This window comes from Sarcophilus harrisii, chromosome 3, assembly GCF_902635505.1.
Source record: "Sarcophilus harrisii chromosome 3, mSarHar1.11, whole genome shotgun sequence".
Classification (NCBI taxonomy): domain Eukaryota; kingdom Metazoa; phylum Chordata; class Mammalia; order Dasyuromorphia; family Dasyuridae; genus Sarcophilus; species Sarcophilus harrisii.
In genome coordinates, this window is record NC_045428.1 from 169,833,676 (window position 1) to 169,852,680 (window position 19,005).

At 34.8% G+C, this 19,005-nt stretch overlaps 1 protein-coding gene across 2 annotated transcripts in view; it reads right to left on the bottom strand.

Annotated features, from left to right (window-relative positions):
• Positions 1–8,225: 8,225 nt before the first annotated feature.
• Positions 8,226–19,005, bottom strand: part of LOC100933728 (sulfotransferase 1C4) — a 36,527-nt gene continuing 25,747 nt past the window's right edge. For both annotated transcript variants that reach the window (XM_031958782.1, XM_003765695.3), the window contains exons 7-9: positions 17,046–17,140; positions 12,808–12,982; positions 8,226–8,602 (exon numbers count right to left, since the gene is read on the bottom strand). In XM_031958782.1, the coding sequence (XP_031814642.1) occupies positions 8,490–8,602; positions 12,808–12,982; positions 17,046–17,140 (383 nt within the window). In that variant the 3' untranslated portion in view covers positions 8,226–8,489. The remainder of the gene's footprint in view (positions 8,603–12,807; positions 12,983–17,045; positions 17,141–19,005) is intronic.

Here is a 19,005-nt window from a genome sequence, read left to right on the forward strand (position 1 = left end):
GGTGCTTTTAATTGCATACAATAAAATCATATAAGATTATAAAGGAAAACAATCATATTGAAATATAGTTCTCTATCTCTCTGTCTCTCTTACTCTAAATTAATGGGTCCCAGATTAAGAAACTCTGGCCTTGAGAAATTGGTTGTAGGAGAATGCTTCCAGAAGTAGAATTTGCCTATGGTTTTCTCTCAGTCCAAAAAAATCTTTCCTCTTAGTGACAGAAATTTTTCACTTAATTTTCTTAGGTTGCTTGAAATTCTTCCACTATTTGGCTTAATAAGTATCCTTGTTAAAAAAATGCAAGTACCACTAATGGGACTAAAAAGTCATAAATATTCAAATATGAACAAATAATGCAATATGAACTTGTTCAATGAGATTGTTTTTGTTAGCGAGATTAACTTGAGGGAATGGAAATTTTGATTTGTGGATTTTGATTCCTCACCCTCTCTCCAGGACAAACACTAGAAGAGGAGTAGAGTAATTGAGATTCTAAAGGCACAGGGTAAAGCATGATCTGGACCCTGGCCATGTCTCATTTCTATTTATCTCTGACCCACAAGACCACTGGGAGGACTGAGGGGAATGAGCTCATGTATCCCTAATAAGACAAAAGGCTGTATAGACATGCTTATCTCTAAATCTGGTGTTGCACTACCTCTTTGTCCTGATCTCACCAGCGCTTGCTTACTGACTTCTCTTTCTGCTGTGACTCTTCCTATTTCTGACTTTGGATTTTGCTTTTATCTGTTTCCAATGTGTTCAGCCTTAACTAGTTTGGGTCAACATGGTGGGGTTTCATCACATTTTAGAGCAAGTGGCTATCAGTCTTACCTCTTACCTCCCCATCTATATCTCTACATTTCTATATCTACAAAGATGAACTATTTGTAATGTTCTTTGCCCATTTACCTTGCTCCTTTGCTCCAGATTCAGATGCAACATGAAAGAAGGGAGGTAGATAATTTTAAGTGTAGAATATTTTCCAGGATAGAACAGGCCTGAATTGGGGACTTAGGATGGTATAATATCTGATGTTCCCAATAGCCTGGAGATTAAGTATTAAAAAGTGGGAAAGGGCTGCAAAAAGATTGCCAAAGACAAATTGGCAATTCCAAATTTTGTTTAAGTCTGGATCTGCACTTAGCAAAGAGGAGAGAGAAGACTTTTTCCTAAGTCAACAAACATTTATTAAGCTGCTACTATGCATCAAGCATGGTGCTAGCACTGAAATAATTCAATTGAATAATTCCAGGCTTGTTCAGCAATATTATGGGTTCAATTGACTCTAAAAATGCTAATGTGATCTTGGCCCACATTAAAAGTACAAAAAGTATTAAAAGGTAGGGAATAGTTTCACCGTTTTCTATGTCCTACATCTTCTGGAGCATTTTATTCAGTCCTGGTTACAGTGTGAAGGGGGAAGGAAACGGTTTTCCCCTTACTGAAGCTGTGTTACCTTTAAGATTATCACTCTGAAACTGTGTTCCCTTTTGATCTTTGATCCCTTTTGGAGTCTCCCTTCAGATAAGTTATCTTTTGAGGATGCTTTGATTCAATTAGAAATCATGGTCAAAAAGCAACCCTTTGAAATGTTGTTAATTCCAATAGGAGATCTAGGCTACTGATAAAGCATCTAGATTGAGAACTTTGGTTTCCTGAAGCCTCAAGACTCCTTTTAATGGGCAGTTTCTAAACTCACTCCTTGCAGAAGGTCCAAAGGATGAGAATCTCCTCTCAGTGCCAGACTCCATTTCCCCAATAGGAGGTCAGTTTCTTAGCAAACTGGTTTCTATCCAACAATGAACTTTCATTTTTGCCAATTAATAATTCGGGGTTTCATGAATTCTTTCATGAAGAACCTTTATGCTTATCATAAGGGGATTTTAACAACTCTCTGAGTGCCACTAACCTCATCAAGTGGATTGAGAAGGACTGAATAAACTGGTAAATGTACAGAGCAAGACAACTAGGTTGATAAAGACCTTGAATCCATGATAAAAGAACATCAGTTGAAGGAATCAGGAATGTTAGTCTGTGGGATAAGATAGCTGTCTTTAAGTATCTGGAAGGCTATTATATGCAGAAAGGACATAGTCTTTATGTACTCACAGGATAAAACCAGGAGCAAAAAATAGAAGTCCTAAAGAACATAATTCAGGCTTGATTTCTTAATAATTAGAGCTGTCCAAAAATGGAATCGACTACCTTGAGAAGAAGTAGCTTCACCTTCATTGGTGTTTTGGAGAATCTGTATATTAAAAGGTAGAAGAAAGGAACCATTTTTGAAAAGAAGAAAGCTTAAAGCAGGGGCTCTTAAGCTTTTTTTTTTTTTTTTTTTTTTTTTTTTGGCAGTATGGTGAAGCCTATAGACCTCTTTGGGGGCAAGATTCGTTTAGCATATGGGTTGGATTAGATCACCACTGAGGTTTCTTTCAACTATTGAATTCTATCATTGTGTGATGCTTTTGAAGGTTTTAAATTTTTATTATTTGTATTTTTCAATAGTATTTTTTCAATTATATGCAAAGACAACTTTAAACATTCATTTAAAAAATGTTAGTTTCAAATTTTCTTTCTCTTTCCATCTTTTTCCTCTTCTTTAAAATGGTAAAGCATTTTACATAAGTTGTATATGTGTAAATCTGTAAAACATATTTCCATATTAGTTGTGCTGTGAAAGAAGAAACAGACCAAAAGAACAAGAAACGTGGGGAAAAAATAAAGTAAAAATAGTGTGTTTCAACCTGCATTTAGAATCCATCAGTTCTTTCTCTGGAATAGAAAAAAATCGGCAAAACTGGTCAAAACATCAAAAAAGTTCGAAAATTAATACAAAGTACTATACCCCTGCAAAAGGAGTATCTTCTCATATAACTTCTTTCAAGTCATACTTGGGGTTTTTGTGGGTTTTTTTTTTGTAATATTAATCTTTTAATTGTTTTGGTACTTACATTCACACTGGGGCAATCAGAGCCAAAACAAAGATCAGATTACCTTGACCTGGGATCTTTTGTTAGCCAATAAATGAGAAAGCCAAAATGATTTACATTTAAACCTTGATCCTTAAGAAAGAAATTTAGTCTTCGAACTTAAGGAGAAAGAAAAGGAGTAAGAAAGGAAGGAAGGAAAAAGGGAAGGAAGAAAGGAAGGAAGTTCTAAAGAAGTTCAGGGTCATATCCAGATTTGATTTTCAAGGAGCTACTAATCAGAGGTAAAGACAGGTATATAAATAACTGATGTAAAGGACAATGGGATGAATATGAAGGGAAAATGCTATGAGGAATTTGAAGAAATAGATATTTCTTTTTGGGCAAGAAGGGGATAAACTGAGAAGAGTTCGGCAAAGCATTTGTGGCAAAGGTGATATCTCAGTGGGGTGGGTCTTGAAGGGATGGATCTACAGGAATGTATGATGGTATGTGGGGAAAGAATACTCTGAAATGTAGGGGTTAATGTGAGAAAAAGCATGGAGAAAGGAAGGTAAGGGACAAGAATATAGGCTGGTCCCCCATTCTTAGAATTCTCTCATTACTCAACCCTATTTTCTGATTTCACTGACTTCCTTCAAGTCCCATCTAAAATTTCATCTTATACTAGAACTCTTCTGCAACCTCCTTCCTTGGGAATAGGAACTTAAATACTTTTGTCTCTTTTTCTATCCATAGGACTTGGCTATAGTGCCTACAATCAATAACCTTAATAAAAGCTTATTGCTTGATTTACTGGGAATGTTTCTACCCTCAAGCAGTTTAAATTTAATGAGGGAGGCAGCATGAAGGCAAATATAGACAAAGTGAGTTATCTACTATATAAATAGGAAATAATTAATAGAGGGATGGCACTAGAATTAAAAAGGGATTGATGAAGATTTCTAGTGAAAGCTAAGATTTTAGATATGATTTGAAGGAAGCCAGAGAAAGGAGATAATACTCTATTTAGTAGACAATAAACAGTCACTATACTATGTCTATGTACAGGATGTAATATCATATGGATGTTTATTACTTGGTAGTGATATTGAAGTGAAAATAAAGACATCAGAAGTGATAGAAATAGGAAACAGATTTGAGAGAGCATAGTGGTGAGCTTCTTGAAACAAGCATCACAGACAATAGAGGTTTACCATTTATTCATGTGAAATAGCTTATGGACTCAAATTGATTGGTCAACTTGTTTTTGCGGGGGACACGCCTTTTAAAGTCTCAGGGGAGAGGAAGAGAAATGGGGGAGCAGGATCTGAGGAGTAAGGGGAGGAACCAGAAGGAATTTGGTTGTCTAAAGATATGTTAATCAAGACAGTCTCAGTGACTTGAAGACAGCATGAATGGATTAACAGTGGACTAAGGTTCACATAATTCTGTGCAAACAGGACAGCCTGGGAAAACTGACCTGATTATATGATTAATAATAGGAACAGGTTGAGTTTATTAGCAATTTCTGAGAATAAGCTGGTTTAGAATCATAAACTGGTTTAGGGTTCCCATCAATAGAAAGCAGGGCTTCTTAAACTTTTTCCATTTATGATCCCTTTTATCCCCAAAAATTTTTATACAACCTCGTATATAGAGATATATAAAATAGGTATACAAATCAAACATTTACTGATAATAAATTGTAATGTTCTTGTTGGTTTTCTGGAAATCTTTGGACCAACCTTCGTTTTGGTTCAGTAATCATTACGAGAATAGCCAGGGATAAAGTCCAAATTCTTTATTGTCTCCTTGCCTGGGGCTGGGCAGCTTTCTGGAGAGCCTTTCAGACCTGCCTTGGTCTCAATGGGGAAAGTGCAAGAGGATAGCCACCATAGTGGTGTGAGATGAAGTGAATGTCTCTCTCCTTGGCTCTGAGAGCTTGAGCTCCTGTCTCCAGTACTCTTGTTTTCTCTGGCTCTGGCTCTATGCTCTCTGAGTCTCTCTCTGGCTCTGACTCTAGCTGAGTTTGTCCCAGCTTTATATGTTCTATTTTAATTACATTATCATAGATGTGAATCTTGTGGAACTATATTAAGTACTAAATACATGTACTGAACTAGAGAACTATTAATCACCATGCTAAACTAGATAACCATTGTCTTATCAATTCCATTGAGTTAGTACCTTGTAAGATTTATCCTTGTTTCAAATACATAGTTCTGGCCATACATAGAAAAAAGAACTTTTTTTTTCCTGAGGCAATTGGGGTTAAGTGATTTGCCCAGGGTCACACAACTAGGAAGTGTTAAGTGTCTGAGGCTAGATTTAAACTCAGGTCCTCCTGACTTCCTGGCTGGTGCTCTGTACACTGTACCACCTAGCTGCCCCAGAACTTCTTTCCAAACAATTTTTTGGTATACATATAATTTTACCATTTATTAAAGATGAAAGCAATTTGCATCCTAATGAGGTGGATGTTGTGAGAATTAGATGAGGGTTTATGAAACTTCAAGAAATGCAGAGAAATGAAATTTAAATCAGAGAAATGAAACTAAAACCTAAGAAATGAAACCTAAGGATTAAGGCTGACATGGAACAAAGGAAAGAAAATTTATTGAGGGAAACCATAAATTAGAATAAGAAACAGGCTATGAGATGTAATCAGAGGTGGGGACTTAGACTCATACAGGGGAATTAGGTGCTCTGGATAGGCTGTATTTCTATCCTACCCAGCCAATGGGGAATTTGGGATGGAGATGGGGGGGGGTGGTGGTGGAAGGGAAAACTGAATTATGTCCAAATAAGGTGAATGCCAAAGAGAGATGTAATTGGGGTGGAGACTCAGCTGTGAGGGAATTAGGTGCTATGGGTAGGCTGTAACCTCTGTAATACCACATCAATGGGGAATCAGGGAAGGCACCTGCATTTGGGGCACAGAGTATAAAAGGGCAGCTGGTGATTCTAAGATTTTGGACATTGGTCCTTCAAGATTGTGAATAAAAATTCTTTCCTGGCTTCATCAGGGGAATTGTAGAGTTCTTGGTAAAATGCTTGTCTCTTATAATGTGCTTATTTTTTACATTAATAATTAAATCTTGTGATTCAAACCAGTTCCAATTCTTGTGATGAAGAGAGCCATCTACACCCAGAGAGAGGATTGTGGAAACTGAGTGTGGTTCACAACATAACATTTTCACTTTTTGTTTTCTTGCATTTCATTTTGCTTTTTTCTTGTGTGGCATGATAATCGTATTAATATGTGTGCATATATTGGATTTAACATATATTTCGACTACATTTAGCATACTTGCCATCTTGGGGAGGGCATGGGGGAAGTGGGAGAAAATTGAAACACAGGCTTTTGCAAGGGCTAATATTGAAGAATTGTCCACACATATGTTTTGAAAAATAAAAAGCTTAACAAAAATTAAATCTTGGCAGAATGGTTGTATCTTTTACTGTTGCCGAATTTTTTGTGATTTCCACATTTATGTGATCCCTATAAGGAGATATGACTCACAGTTTAAGAAGATTTGGATAAAGGTAAGAATAGATTGGAAATAGGCATTCAGGGAAGGAAGTGTAGGCTTTGACTCATGAGTTTCTGAAAACTTGAGTTTGAGTCTTGGTACTTCCCTATATTAGCTATATGACCATGGGTCAATTTTTTTTGTTTTAGTTTATTTACCTGTAAAGTGGCTGGATTTTGATTAGCTTCCAATATTCATTTCAGGTGTAATATTCTATGATTCTTTATGAATATTACAATAGTTTAGGTGGGAAGAGATGAGGGGTTCAACTAGGGTGGTTATAATGGAAAAGCAGAATAGGAGAAAGATGGAAGAGATGTTGTAGATATGTTGTCAATTTCATACTAAATATGTGAAGAGAATAATCATGATTTCATTCTTCACTGGAGAATGATTCTTTCCTCTTGATTCCCATTAGGTAATTTACATTATGTATTTGTCAAGAGGTTGCCATGGCTATGGTTTAGCTTCCCTCTGATAAATTGGAAAGGTGACTGTTTCAATATAGTGTGTTGACATCTTTCTAGACCCATATTCCCTTATGTATGATTTAGTTAGGTAAACAAAAAAAAATCAGGATTCTATTCATATAAGGATGAAAATACGGATACTTTCAGTGAGAAAGCAGCTTTCATATAATTCTAACAGGGTTGGATTTAGAAGGGAAATAGAAAAATTACCATATATTTAAATTAGAAACTATTCTGCATTGGGTTTTTGACTGTCATATTTCAGCTGTTAAATTCATGTCATATTATCTTAGGTATGGACAATATAAATTGATAAATTCTGCTCCTGGCTACATCAGAAACATTTGAAGATGAAAAATTAGAGTTTTTAATAGACTTCTAGGTCAATATGATTGATAGCATATACCGCCCCTGAAGCTAATTCAATTGTGGGCTTCATTAAAAGAGGCAGTTTTTCCAAGAAAATGGAGGTAATAATCTATCCTAGCCATTCAACTTCTGAACTATTATATACAGTTCTGGGCATGACATTTTATAAACTTGTTAAGTTGGAGAATATTTAAAGCAATCAGCCAGCTTGGCTAATACCCTTCATCTGTGATATGAAGATCCATTGAAGTTGAGGGTGATGTCTTATCTAGAGGGGAGGGAGAACTAAAGGGTATATGATTCTTTTCTCTTTTGCCTCCAACCAAATTATTGAAAGGCTGTCACACAGAAGAGGGAATAGATTATTTTTAGCCTCAAAAGGTTTCAGAACTAGGAACAATAGTTGAGAGAAGTGGAGGGAAATTTAGACTTGATATCAGGAAAAATAACTTCCTAATAATTGATGTTAATGAATTACTATACAACACTAGAGCTTTACTCTACTTTTAAGACTGAATAACCCTGTGACAGGTGGATTGTATTATGGAAACAAATTCATTTGGGGGTATATATTAATTTTGAGATATATGGCTAAAGTCCCTTCTAATTCTGAAATTCTATGATTCTAAGTTTTATTACTTAAATTAATTGTAATGAAAATTTACATGAAATAAGTATCTTTAAGGATTAGAATGAATTTGTCTATGCAATTTTTTTTTTGCTATAAGGGAACCAAGGAATAGGATGACTTGGCAAAAGTCATCATGCTTGCTAAACTTTTTCTATATTTTTCATTTTGTGGCTTAAAATTCAGAAGTCTATAGCTGTAACATGGTTATTTATGGATTTGGTAGACTGCAAATTATGGTAGCATAATCAAAGAGGGCATAAGATAAATAAAATTGAACATATATCAACACACATGCCAAAAATATGCTAGATTCAATTTTTATCATGAATAGTATCATGGAATTGCACTTATGTTAAATATCTATGGAGGAGAGAATGAAAAAAGAATATAGTTTGTGAGGTGATGGAACCACTATTCTAAAAAGGGTTCAGAAATGTGCCTAAATTTTTATTTATTTTTAGCCACTGTTATGAGAATATTGTATGTTGTATGAGAATATAATGACAGTTTCTTCAACTTTAAAACTCTGTGAGTACAAAATTCATCATTTTGTCTCAATCCCAGATTTTCCTTCTTAGTATTCCATGGAGAAAGAGAGTGTAGTATCGGCCATCTTTTCCCTATATTCTTCATTAAATCTCTCATTCTGAGCAACAGTGAAATAATTTTTCCAGTCTCCAATCATACCTAAAATATAGCAACAAAAATATTAGTAGGCATTTTTAATAAAAACAGATGACTCAAGATTCACATGATTCCTTTCTTTTTTACCTCCAACCAAATCATTGAAAGGCTGTCACACAGAAGAGGCAACACTCTATCGAGAGTTATATAGAGTTCTATAAAGAGTTATATAGAGAGTGTTATATATAATGTCATATAAATGACATTAAGAAGATAAAGGTTCAAATCCTATCTCTGACACTAGACATGTAATATTGAATAGGTTGCTTAATCTCCCTGAGCCTTAAGTTCCTTTCTGATAATTCAGGATAAGCCTGTAAGTGCCTACCTCATGGGTTTTTGAGAGATTGAAATGAAATTAGATATATATAAAAGAGCTTTGAACACTATAAAGCCTTATTTAAAAGAAGATAATTATTATTTCCTTTCTTCTCAACAGCATGTTGAGTATTCATATCTATAGTGATAGCAGTATGGATTTAGATCCAAAAGGGACATTACAAGCCTTGTAGTTCAACTATCACAGGTCATTTAAGTGACTTGTCCACAGTCACACATGCAATTAGTGACAGAGGCAGGATTTAAATCCAGGTTAGAGTTCTTTCTATGTGGTCCCAATTGATATAATCAGTCTTATTTTATGGAAGAAAAACTGAGGATATAGAATTGATCCTAAATTCCTAGTCATGATTCTCTATGATTATGTTGCTAGCTTGTTAATATTAGAGATTTTATTGATTTTAAAAATAATCTGGGGTAGTAGTTGGTGTAGTGGATAGAGAGAGCACCAGCCCTGAAATCAGGAGAACCTGAGTTTAAATCTGGTCTCAGACACTTAACACTTCCTGACTGTGTGACCCTGGGCAAGTTATTTAACTCCAATTGCTTCAGTAAAAAAAGAAATTATCCCACATATATAAATTTACAGTAACGAAACATGGAAAAAGTGAACCATTTTTTTTTTTTTAGTAATAATTTCTCCTTTTTTCCAAGAGTATGTTATTATTATTATTCAGCTCATGTCACTTCCTTTATGAAACTTTTTTTGATTGCCTCAGTTAGTTGTGCCCCCCCCCAACAAATTGCCTTATATTTATTTAGTATATGTTTTTCATTTATTCACCATATTAGAGTGAAAGTTCCTGGAGAGCAGGGACACTTTTGTTTTTATCATTGGATCCTCAGCCATCTAGCATGGTTTGGGTTCCTAGTACACAGTGTAATAGTAATCATATAGTAGGTACTTAATAAAGGCTTGCTGATTGTTGGAGTGCTTGGAAATAAACATGTATAGTAAGCTAACAAAATTGTACATGGGTTTACATATACCTTACCCATTGTGGCTGGTGCTACTACTTCTAATTTCATTACAACCTAAAGCATGGCATTCTAAACATATAAGATATCACTATTAACTATTAAGTAGCTTTCATTAATAGTAACATACCAAATATATGTTAAAATTTAAAGTCTAAGATCAAAAATATCCTGATTTTTAATTTGGAGAGGGAAGAAAATAAGCATTTATTAAGAATCCACTATGTGCCAGTCATTGTGTTACAAAAATTAACTCATTTGATTTTCACAACAACCCTGGAAGTCAGGTGTTATTATTCCCATTCTGCAGTTAAGGAAACAGGCAGATAGCTCCGTGATTTGCCCAGGGTTACATAGCTGGTTAGCATTTGAGGCTGGATTTTGAACTCAGGTCTTTTTCAATCTACACCTGTTCCATCCAATTATACCATCCACCTGCCTCTATTAAAAAAAATTTGTTCATTTACAACTTCGTAGTTTTGTTTGTGGGATGTCAACATTTTTTCCTAAATCTATTTTTACCAATATTCCTAAAACAAATTTATGCAGAAAATAATTCTATGGATGTGCATGAACAGGAATATTCACTTTTAAACCAACATAAATGATATAGATGGTAATAAAGGTAATAAAGCCTGCATGAGAAAAGCAGTTTTGGGTGGTGTATAAAAACTAAATATTTTATTTGAATTGGGAATAGCAAGCTCATTATTGAATAACTGAATATTTTAAGGAAGATAATTAAAGGACTTGTACTTTCCACTTCTAAGCGCTTGTATTTATAAAGCAAAATTAGACTCATCTATCTATGGATCTTTTTGCTCTTCAGAGGAAAGGGAACCTCTCTAAAAATTCAAAACAATATTGAAAGTCCTAGGGATCAATGTTAGAATGATAAAGAAAAGGCATTAATTATTCTACCTAATTGAAATCTTAACTAGAGGTTGTTTATAATATTATATACCCTGTAAACTAGCAAGCTAATTAAGGATAAACTGCTTTACTTCCTACTTAACATTTTGCTTTCAGGAACATCTTGTTCCTGAATATGATATTAAAAAAACTACATTTTGTAGTTTTGTCATATTGCTTCATTAGGGAGGAGGAACTTTTGAAGTTGGGCCTTGCCCAAATAATGTAAATTGTTCAAGTTTCCAGCACTGGAAGGCATCTCAAAACTCATTCAATCCAAATTTTTCATTTTGCTTATGGGGAAACAGAGGCCTGGGGAGGATAAATGACTTCCCCATTGTCACAGATACTATCTAGGATGGGATTTGAATGCAGATCCTCTGACTTCAGACTTAGCGAAGGTGCTTTTTTCTGTGCAATGCTGCCTTTTCAATAGTGAGACATGAAAGGAGCCAAATGGCTTGGTTGTAAGGTAACTGGAGTGTCATGTTGGGGAAAATATAAAAATACCATAAAATATATGATATTAATAAGTAGAAATATAAAAATACCATAAAAACAGAGAAAAGGTGAAGCAAGGAGAAGAGGCAAAATGGCCTTTGTTCTGCAGCCATTTCCTATGATAAGGTTTTAATGAGGAGGTTATCTATACTTTTGGAGAGAAGTAAATTTATGGGGTCAGTGGTGAGGCAGGGGATGTTGGAAGCAAGACTAGAACAGAACATGGCAAGAAGGAAATGTAGCTAGAGGAGGAGTTATCATCTGAATCTAAGTTGCTATTCTTTTAGGTAACCTAGAAGTGAATTGAGATGCCTCTGTTTCCCAAGTTCTCCATCTGATTTGATTGTGACCCTTTGCCAGTCCATGAGAAAGCTATTGGGGGACCCTTAGGACATTTTCTAAATTAAACATTGAGGATATTGAATGAGAGTTTCTAAGTCTAGATCTCTGAATGATGTGAGTCAGGTAACTTCTGGGTTTGGGGCATGCTTATAGATAAGTTGGAGGTAATCTAGATCTGGGAAAAATTATGGGCAAATAACCTTTGGTAGTTGTCTGAATATATTTCAAGTGTATTTCCTTTTTTCCCCTTTGTTCCTGAATATGATATTAAGCTATGTTTATATGTGAGAGAATTATTTCCTGATCCTGTATTTTATATTTGATTTTACTCTGTGATTTTTTTTCTATGACCATATTCTGTATTCCCTGTAACAAACTTAAAAGCTCTTCTATCTGAGGGAAGTAGCTTATGTGTACAAAAGTTCAATCACCTTTCTTTTTGAAGATACCAAAGGTCTAAACTTTCCCATAATTGTTAAAGAAAAACTCTATTCTCAATTCTCTCATAAACCATTATTTCAGCATTTTCTGCAAGGTTTGTGTGTTATCCTTGAGAAGCTGGACTAACTGACCTCTCATCTTTAGCAATTCATTGCTCTTATCTGTTTCTCAGATGCCAGTGAGTTTGTATATCTGGGTCTTTATAAGTAACTTCAGTATGCAGCTGGGATACTTAAATTCACAAAAGCATTCCTTAAAATTTGTTTCCATCTCACATGTCGGTTATGCCCACTTTCTTTGATGTAATCAGTAATGATCCCTCATCCCTGTAATAGTGGCTGATAATATGATTTCTGTTCTGTTCTTTGTTCTATGCTTATAAAAATAAATTGTATCTTCAATTTGGGGTCTTTTGGCCAGAAGTGGTATCATCTTTTATTAAAGTACTCCCATCTTTTATCAGGTTGCATGCTCCTCTCACTAAATAATATCTTGATTAGAGAATTGTTTCAGCTTTTCTTTTTGTTAAATTTTACATATGACATATGGCTGATTCTAGTATGACACATTCAAGTGATATTGAGGTTCAAAACTATGGGTGACAATGCAGTTTGGGTGCTTCCTGGGTGTTGACTTGAGCCACAAATTTAATTGGATAAATTCATATTAACTTAGTGAAAGAACATAGACATTACCTTTCCTCATGAATGGGGACACAGAATGATTCATTTGGGGTTCAGATGTGTAGTTTGCCATGGGATTCTTCTTCATTACATTAAATGAAGTATAATGGATAATTTTATCTAAAACTTTTTCTTCCAGGTTCTTCCCCAAGAATTCCATCACCTTCTTAATTTCACACCTGGGATCCTGCAGAGAAAATGGAAAGAAAAGTGAACTTCTTCACTTTATATTAAAATTGAATATCATAGCTGGTATGACAGCAGAGCACTAATCATGGGAGTTGTGATGCATCTCTTTATAAACCTGTTGCTTCTACTTACATGTTCTGAAGACCAGTTTTTTAAAGTAGTTTTTTTAAATTTTTCTAAATACATGCAAAGATAGTTTTGAACATTCACCTTCACAAAATCTTGTGTTCCATTTTTTTCTCTTGTTCCCCCCTCTCCCTTCTCAGACAGCAAGCAATCCAATCTAGATCTTCTAAACATATTTCTATATTCATCATATTGTACAAGAAGCTGTGAGTTTTGAGGGTAACTGAGATTTTAATAGGAAATTCTATCCAAAGGTCTTGGGCAATACAATTCTGTCAGAAGCAAGATTCTGATTCTTGGTCAGTGCTAAATTTGTAAACTTTGTGATTTTGTTTAAACTTAAAATCCCGTTTCATGCATCTTATTTGGTGATAAGAGAAGGGTTAATATTGCTTTCATGTAGCTTAAAAGGCACATATATATGATGGATTTTTTCCAATGTGGAGAGAGAGGGAAGCAATCCTTTATGAAAGTAGAGGTTTTTTTTTCTGTCTAGTTCAGAGATGCCAAATAGGTGGCATAGTAGATAGAATACTGCATCTGGAATAACAATAACAATAACAAGATAATATGAACATTTATTTTTTTTTAAATTTAATAGCTTTTTATTTACAGGATATATGCATGGGTAACTTTACAGCATTAACAATTGCCAAACCTCTTGTTCCAATTTTTCACTTCTTACCCCCCCACCCCCTCCCCTAGATGGCAGGATGACCAGTAGATGTTAAATATATTAAAATATAAATTAGATACACAATAAGTATACATGACCAAAACGTTATTTTGCTGTACAAAAGGAATCAGACTCTGAAATATTGTACAATTAGTTTGTGAAGGAAATCAAAAATGCAGGTGGGCATAAATATAGGGATTGGGAATTCAATGTAATGGTTTTTAGTCATCTCCCAGAGTTCTTTCTCTGGGAGTAGCTGGTTCAGTTCATTACTGCTCCATTGGAAATGATTTGGTTGATCTCGTTGCTGAGGATGGCCTGGTCCATCAGAACTGGTCATTCATATAGTATTGTTGTTGAAGTATATAATGATCTCCTGGTCCTGCTCATTTCACTCAGCATCAGTTCGTGTAAGTCTCTCCAGGCCTTTCTGAAATTATCCTGTTGGTCATTTCTTACAGAACAGTAATATTCCATAATGAATATGAACATTTATATAACTTTTACAATGAGCTAAGTACTATACTATGTGCTTTACAATTATCTCATTTGATTCTCATAACAACTCACTTTATATAGATGAGGATACTGGTACAATGACTTGCCCAGAGTCAAACAGTATGTGTTTGAAGTAAGACTTGAATTCAAGTCTTCCTGATTCCAGACTTGGTATGTTCTCCACTGCACCATCTAAATTTAAGTCCTTCCTTAAAAACAGGAGTAGCTGTGCAACACTGGATAAGTCATTTTACCTCTGTCTGCCTTGGTTGCCTCATTTGTAAATTGTATTAGCAATTATCTATTATCAGTCTTATTATCTGTAAAGTGTTTTGCAAACCTTAAAGCATAATAAAATGCCAATTATTTCATCATCATTATTATTAATCTCAGATCCTATTAATCTCAGATCCTATTTCAATAATACCTATTTATCATTACCCTAAGGTAGCTAACCCATTCCTTCCTATAATTCCTGAGTTAGTCATTTTTTCGATTGGCAATCTGAGGCAGTGATTTGCATGAATTTCAAGGCTTATTTGTTACTGGTATTTTGGGGTTGGTTCCTGACTGCTTCCCAGCTTTGGATTAATTTTAGTTAGATATTACTATCATTCCTGGAATAGAATAGACAGCCACAGACTACAAAAACAACCCTGGATCCCCATTCATATCTGTACTAGCTTATGAATTATATTTCAAACCTTGACTAATGAATTTCCTGAAAGAAGTTCATTGTAGGAGTCATGACCTCAAGATTATTTCCCTTAGGGTGTCTGGAGATTTTTCTTTCTATATTGTGAAACTTTGATGTTCTGCTCCAGTGATTAAGGTATCTCCTATTGATTAAGGATATGAAGGGCTTTTCATTGGGGTCCATATGTTCATAAGGGAGGGAATTAGAGACTTATTGTGGATTAGGTGAGTGGGATACCTGAAATCACTGCCAAAAATTGGAAGTAATATAATTTTGAGGTCTTCTACATATTCTAAATTGGGTATACAGCTCACTCTTGACCAATAGGGGGAAGCACAAGTAATATTCCAATGGGAGCAGCAGTAGTTCAGAAACAAAAAGGAAGAGAAGGAAAGAGAAAAGAAAATAATCAAGAGAATAATATTAGAGAATAATGGTCAGGGAAGAACTTTCAGATATAGACAGTTACTACATTATTCAAATGTTAGAATGAAAGGCCATAGAAAAGGGTTTGGAGAGTCAAGAAATTAAAACTTATTTAACCTTGAAAAAGGACAGAGATAATAATAAACAAACACAGGAGAAACAAAAATGTCTTGTCTTAAATGGATTGAGTTGATTGTCTTTGGGAAAGAGCCAAGTACAGTTTCTCTTCCCAGTAGATATGTGATGGAATGAATGGCAAAGTGGCTATCAGAAACTACTTTGTCCTAAATTACTAATAACTCTTGAAAGTTCTTGAAAAACACTAGAGATGTGGATTTTTAAGGTTTTTGTTTGTTGGATTCCCTATACTTTTTGTAGGTGCTAACTGATCTGTGCACAACTAAAAATGTAAGCCACTTAGGATTTATGTCTAATTTATACAGATCTGATATTGGAAGTTATTTTTATCTCTGTGCATCAATTCCCTCATATCTGAAATGAGGAAATTAGATTAGAGAACCCTGGAGGTTCTTGAGACCCTTTCATGGGATTTGTAAAAATCAAAATTATTTTCATACTGATTTGTTATTGTTTAGTTGTTAATGTCATATCCAACTCTTCATGACTCCTTTTGGTGTTTTCTTGACAAAGATTCTGGAATGATTTGAGATTTCCTTCTCCTGATCAAATGATCAAATGATCAGACATATGAGGAAACTGAGACAAACAGGATGAAGTGATTTGCCCAAGATGTGGCTTGAAAGTATCTAGGACAGTTTTGAACTCAGGAAGGATGTCTTCTTGACTCTAGGACCTATCAACTGATAGGACACTATCAACTGCATCATTTAGTAGCTCTTTAAGATTAATTCTAAGATATTATTTGTCCACGAAGGAGTCTTTCCTTTTCTCAATACATGTCTGTGTGAGGCCAGATTTTGTTTATAGATGTCAATCAAAACAACATATTACAACGTATTAAATGTACAAAGCATATACAAGACTCTAGCTGTTTTCTGTTAGCCAGATATTCCCTAGATTTGCAAATCTATGTTCAAAATGCTATTCTTTTCACGATTATGTTTTGGTTTGGAAAATGAAAATTTTAAAGTTAAACTATATTCCTTAAGTTAATGTGTAATGGCTGTTATTTTTTTTTTCATGGCAATTGGGGTTAAAGTTATTTGCCCAGGCTCACAAAGCTAGTAAGTATCAGGTGTGTAAGGTAAGATTTAAATTCATGTCCTCCTGACTGTAGGGTTGGTGCTCTATCCAACTTAGGTGTTCCTAAGTTATTTTTAAATAAATAAAATAAATATTTTAAAATATATCAATTACAGTTCCTAATATAGTAAATATCAATATATACTACTCACATAAAAAATTATTTGGAATCTCAGTAATTTTTAAGAATGTAGAATGTGTATGCAACCCAAAGAGTTTACTAAAATTTAGAAAGGTTATTTGACTGCCCTCAATCACAGAGTTACTAAATCAGAGGCAGAATTTGAACTCAGGTTTTCTTGACTCCAAGACCAACACTGTGACATGTTGCTAGTCTTTAGATTTCATTACTTTCATAAAGCTGAAATGGTTAGGTAAAATAGGAAAATAATCACAATCAAAATTATTATGTACTTTCTTAATGTCTTCATAGAAGAGGTAGAGAATGGGGTAAATGTCCTTTGCTTCCCACCATCCTTTCACGTGGTCGTACCAGGATCCCCATAGACCTGAAAGAGAAGAACATTGTTATCTTGGTCACAAATAGTTAAGGACAGAATGTCCCCTGCTACTTACTTGGAGGGATAAGAGACTTGTGCTTGCCATAAGCACACTTTTAGTTTATGGTCTGTTTCTGCCTCAAGTAGAAACTGACTGGGCCTTTGCCCCTGAATTTATGGACCCCACTTCCTCAGACTTTCTGGTTTCAACATTGGTCTTGATGCTGACCATCCTGTTGCTTTTTACTTCCTTTTTATTCTGACATACATATCCCAAATTCTGCTCCTGGTGTTTAATGTCCAGCTAACAAACTTAGTGGTTAAACCTAGCTTGCCTGATGCTAACTAACTGGACTTAACTTTTGGAATACCTATGTGAGGGAAGGGCTGAATCCAGCTATCAAGCAAGAGATGTTTGATTTTTTTATCTTATCTCTTCTTGCAGAATATCTCACTTTTCTCATGATCCAGAGACTTGATACATATATCATGTCTCCACACTTACTTCTATTAAAATGTCTGTTTTGTATCTTGAAGGGTCATTTAAAATATTTTAATAGTATTTTATTTTTAAAATACATGTAAAGATAGTTTTTAACATTCAGTTTTGTAAAAGCTTTGTGTTTCAAATTTTTCTCCCTCTCCCATCCTCTCCAATACAGTAAGTAATCTGACAGATTAAATATCGGCAGTTCTTTTAAACTGATTTCCACATTTGTGATATTGTGTAAGAAAAATCAGATCAAAAGAGGAAAAAACCCTTGAGAAAGAAAAGAAGATAGCAAACAACAACAATAATAATGAAAATGAAAATACTATACTTTGATCCACTTTCAGCCTCCATAGTTCTCTCTCTGGAAGTCTATTGGAATTGCCTTGAATCATCACATTGTTAAAAAGGCTAAATTGATGATAACTAAACATTATATAAATCTTGTTATTGTGGACAATGTTCTCTTGGTTCTGTTCACTTCACTCAGCATCAGTTCATATAAGTCTTTCCAGGCTTTTCTGAAATCAGCTTGCTCATCATTTCTTATAGAACAATAATATTCCATTGCATTCATATACCATAACCTTTTCATCCATCCATTCAGTTTCCAGTTTTTTGACGTACAAAAAGAGCTGCTACAAACATTTTTGTACTCTTCTGATCTCTTTGGGATACAGGCCCAGTAGACACTGTTGGATCAAAGGGTGTGCACAGTTTGATAGCCCTTTCGACGTAGTTTTGGAGACTCATTTTTTAATTCTGTCATATTAGCCACCAATATAATACTACCGTTCACACTAAGATTTTGATGACATATTGATGTTATCTGTCCCAGAGGGATTTGCATTTCAGGCTGTGTATGTGTTTGTACTATTGAGTTCACCATTGGTGTCTTTCTTCTGAGATTACCTCCAAGATTGAGTTTTTGCCTTTCTTTGTATCCACAGCACTTATTATAGTGCCTGACATAAAGTTGTTGGTGTTTGTCCTTCATTCTCAAAGAAGACCATGACATGCAAAATGAGTTGGATAAGTGAGGGAGCAAAGTCACCTACCTCACTTTCCCCTTCAGAACCATCTGGGTCCAGGGGCCAGATAAAGATCTGGATGCCTGAAGATGGCCCTGGATGCAGAGGGAGACCTTGACTTTTTTAAGCTAAGGTCTTCAATATATCTCAGTTAGACTGAGGACCCACAGGCTAGGTAGAAATCAAGACAAGGAATAGTCTGTTTCATGTAGTCAGAAAAAAAATCAAATATATAAATCCAGGAAGGAAAGACTCTCAGATTTTCTGGCCAAAATAGAAATGACTGCTATTTATAATCCCTCAGAGTTTATCAGGACTTAAACAGCGACCATTTGGGGCTTGGTTTGAGACCT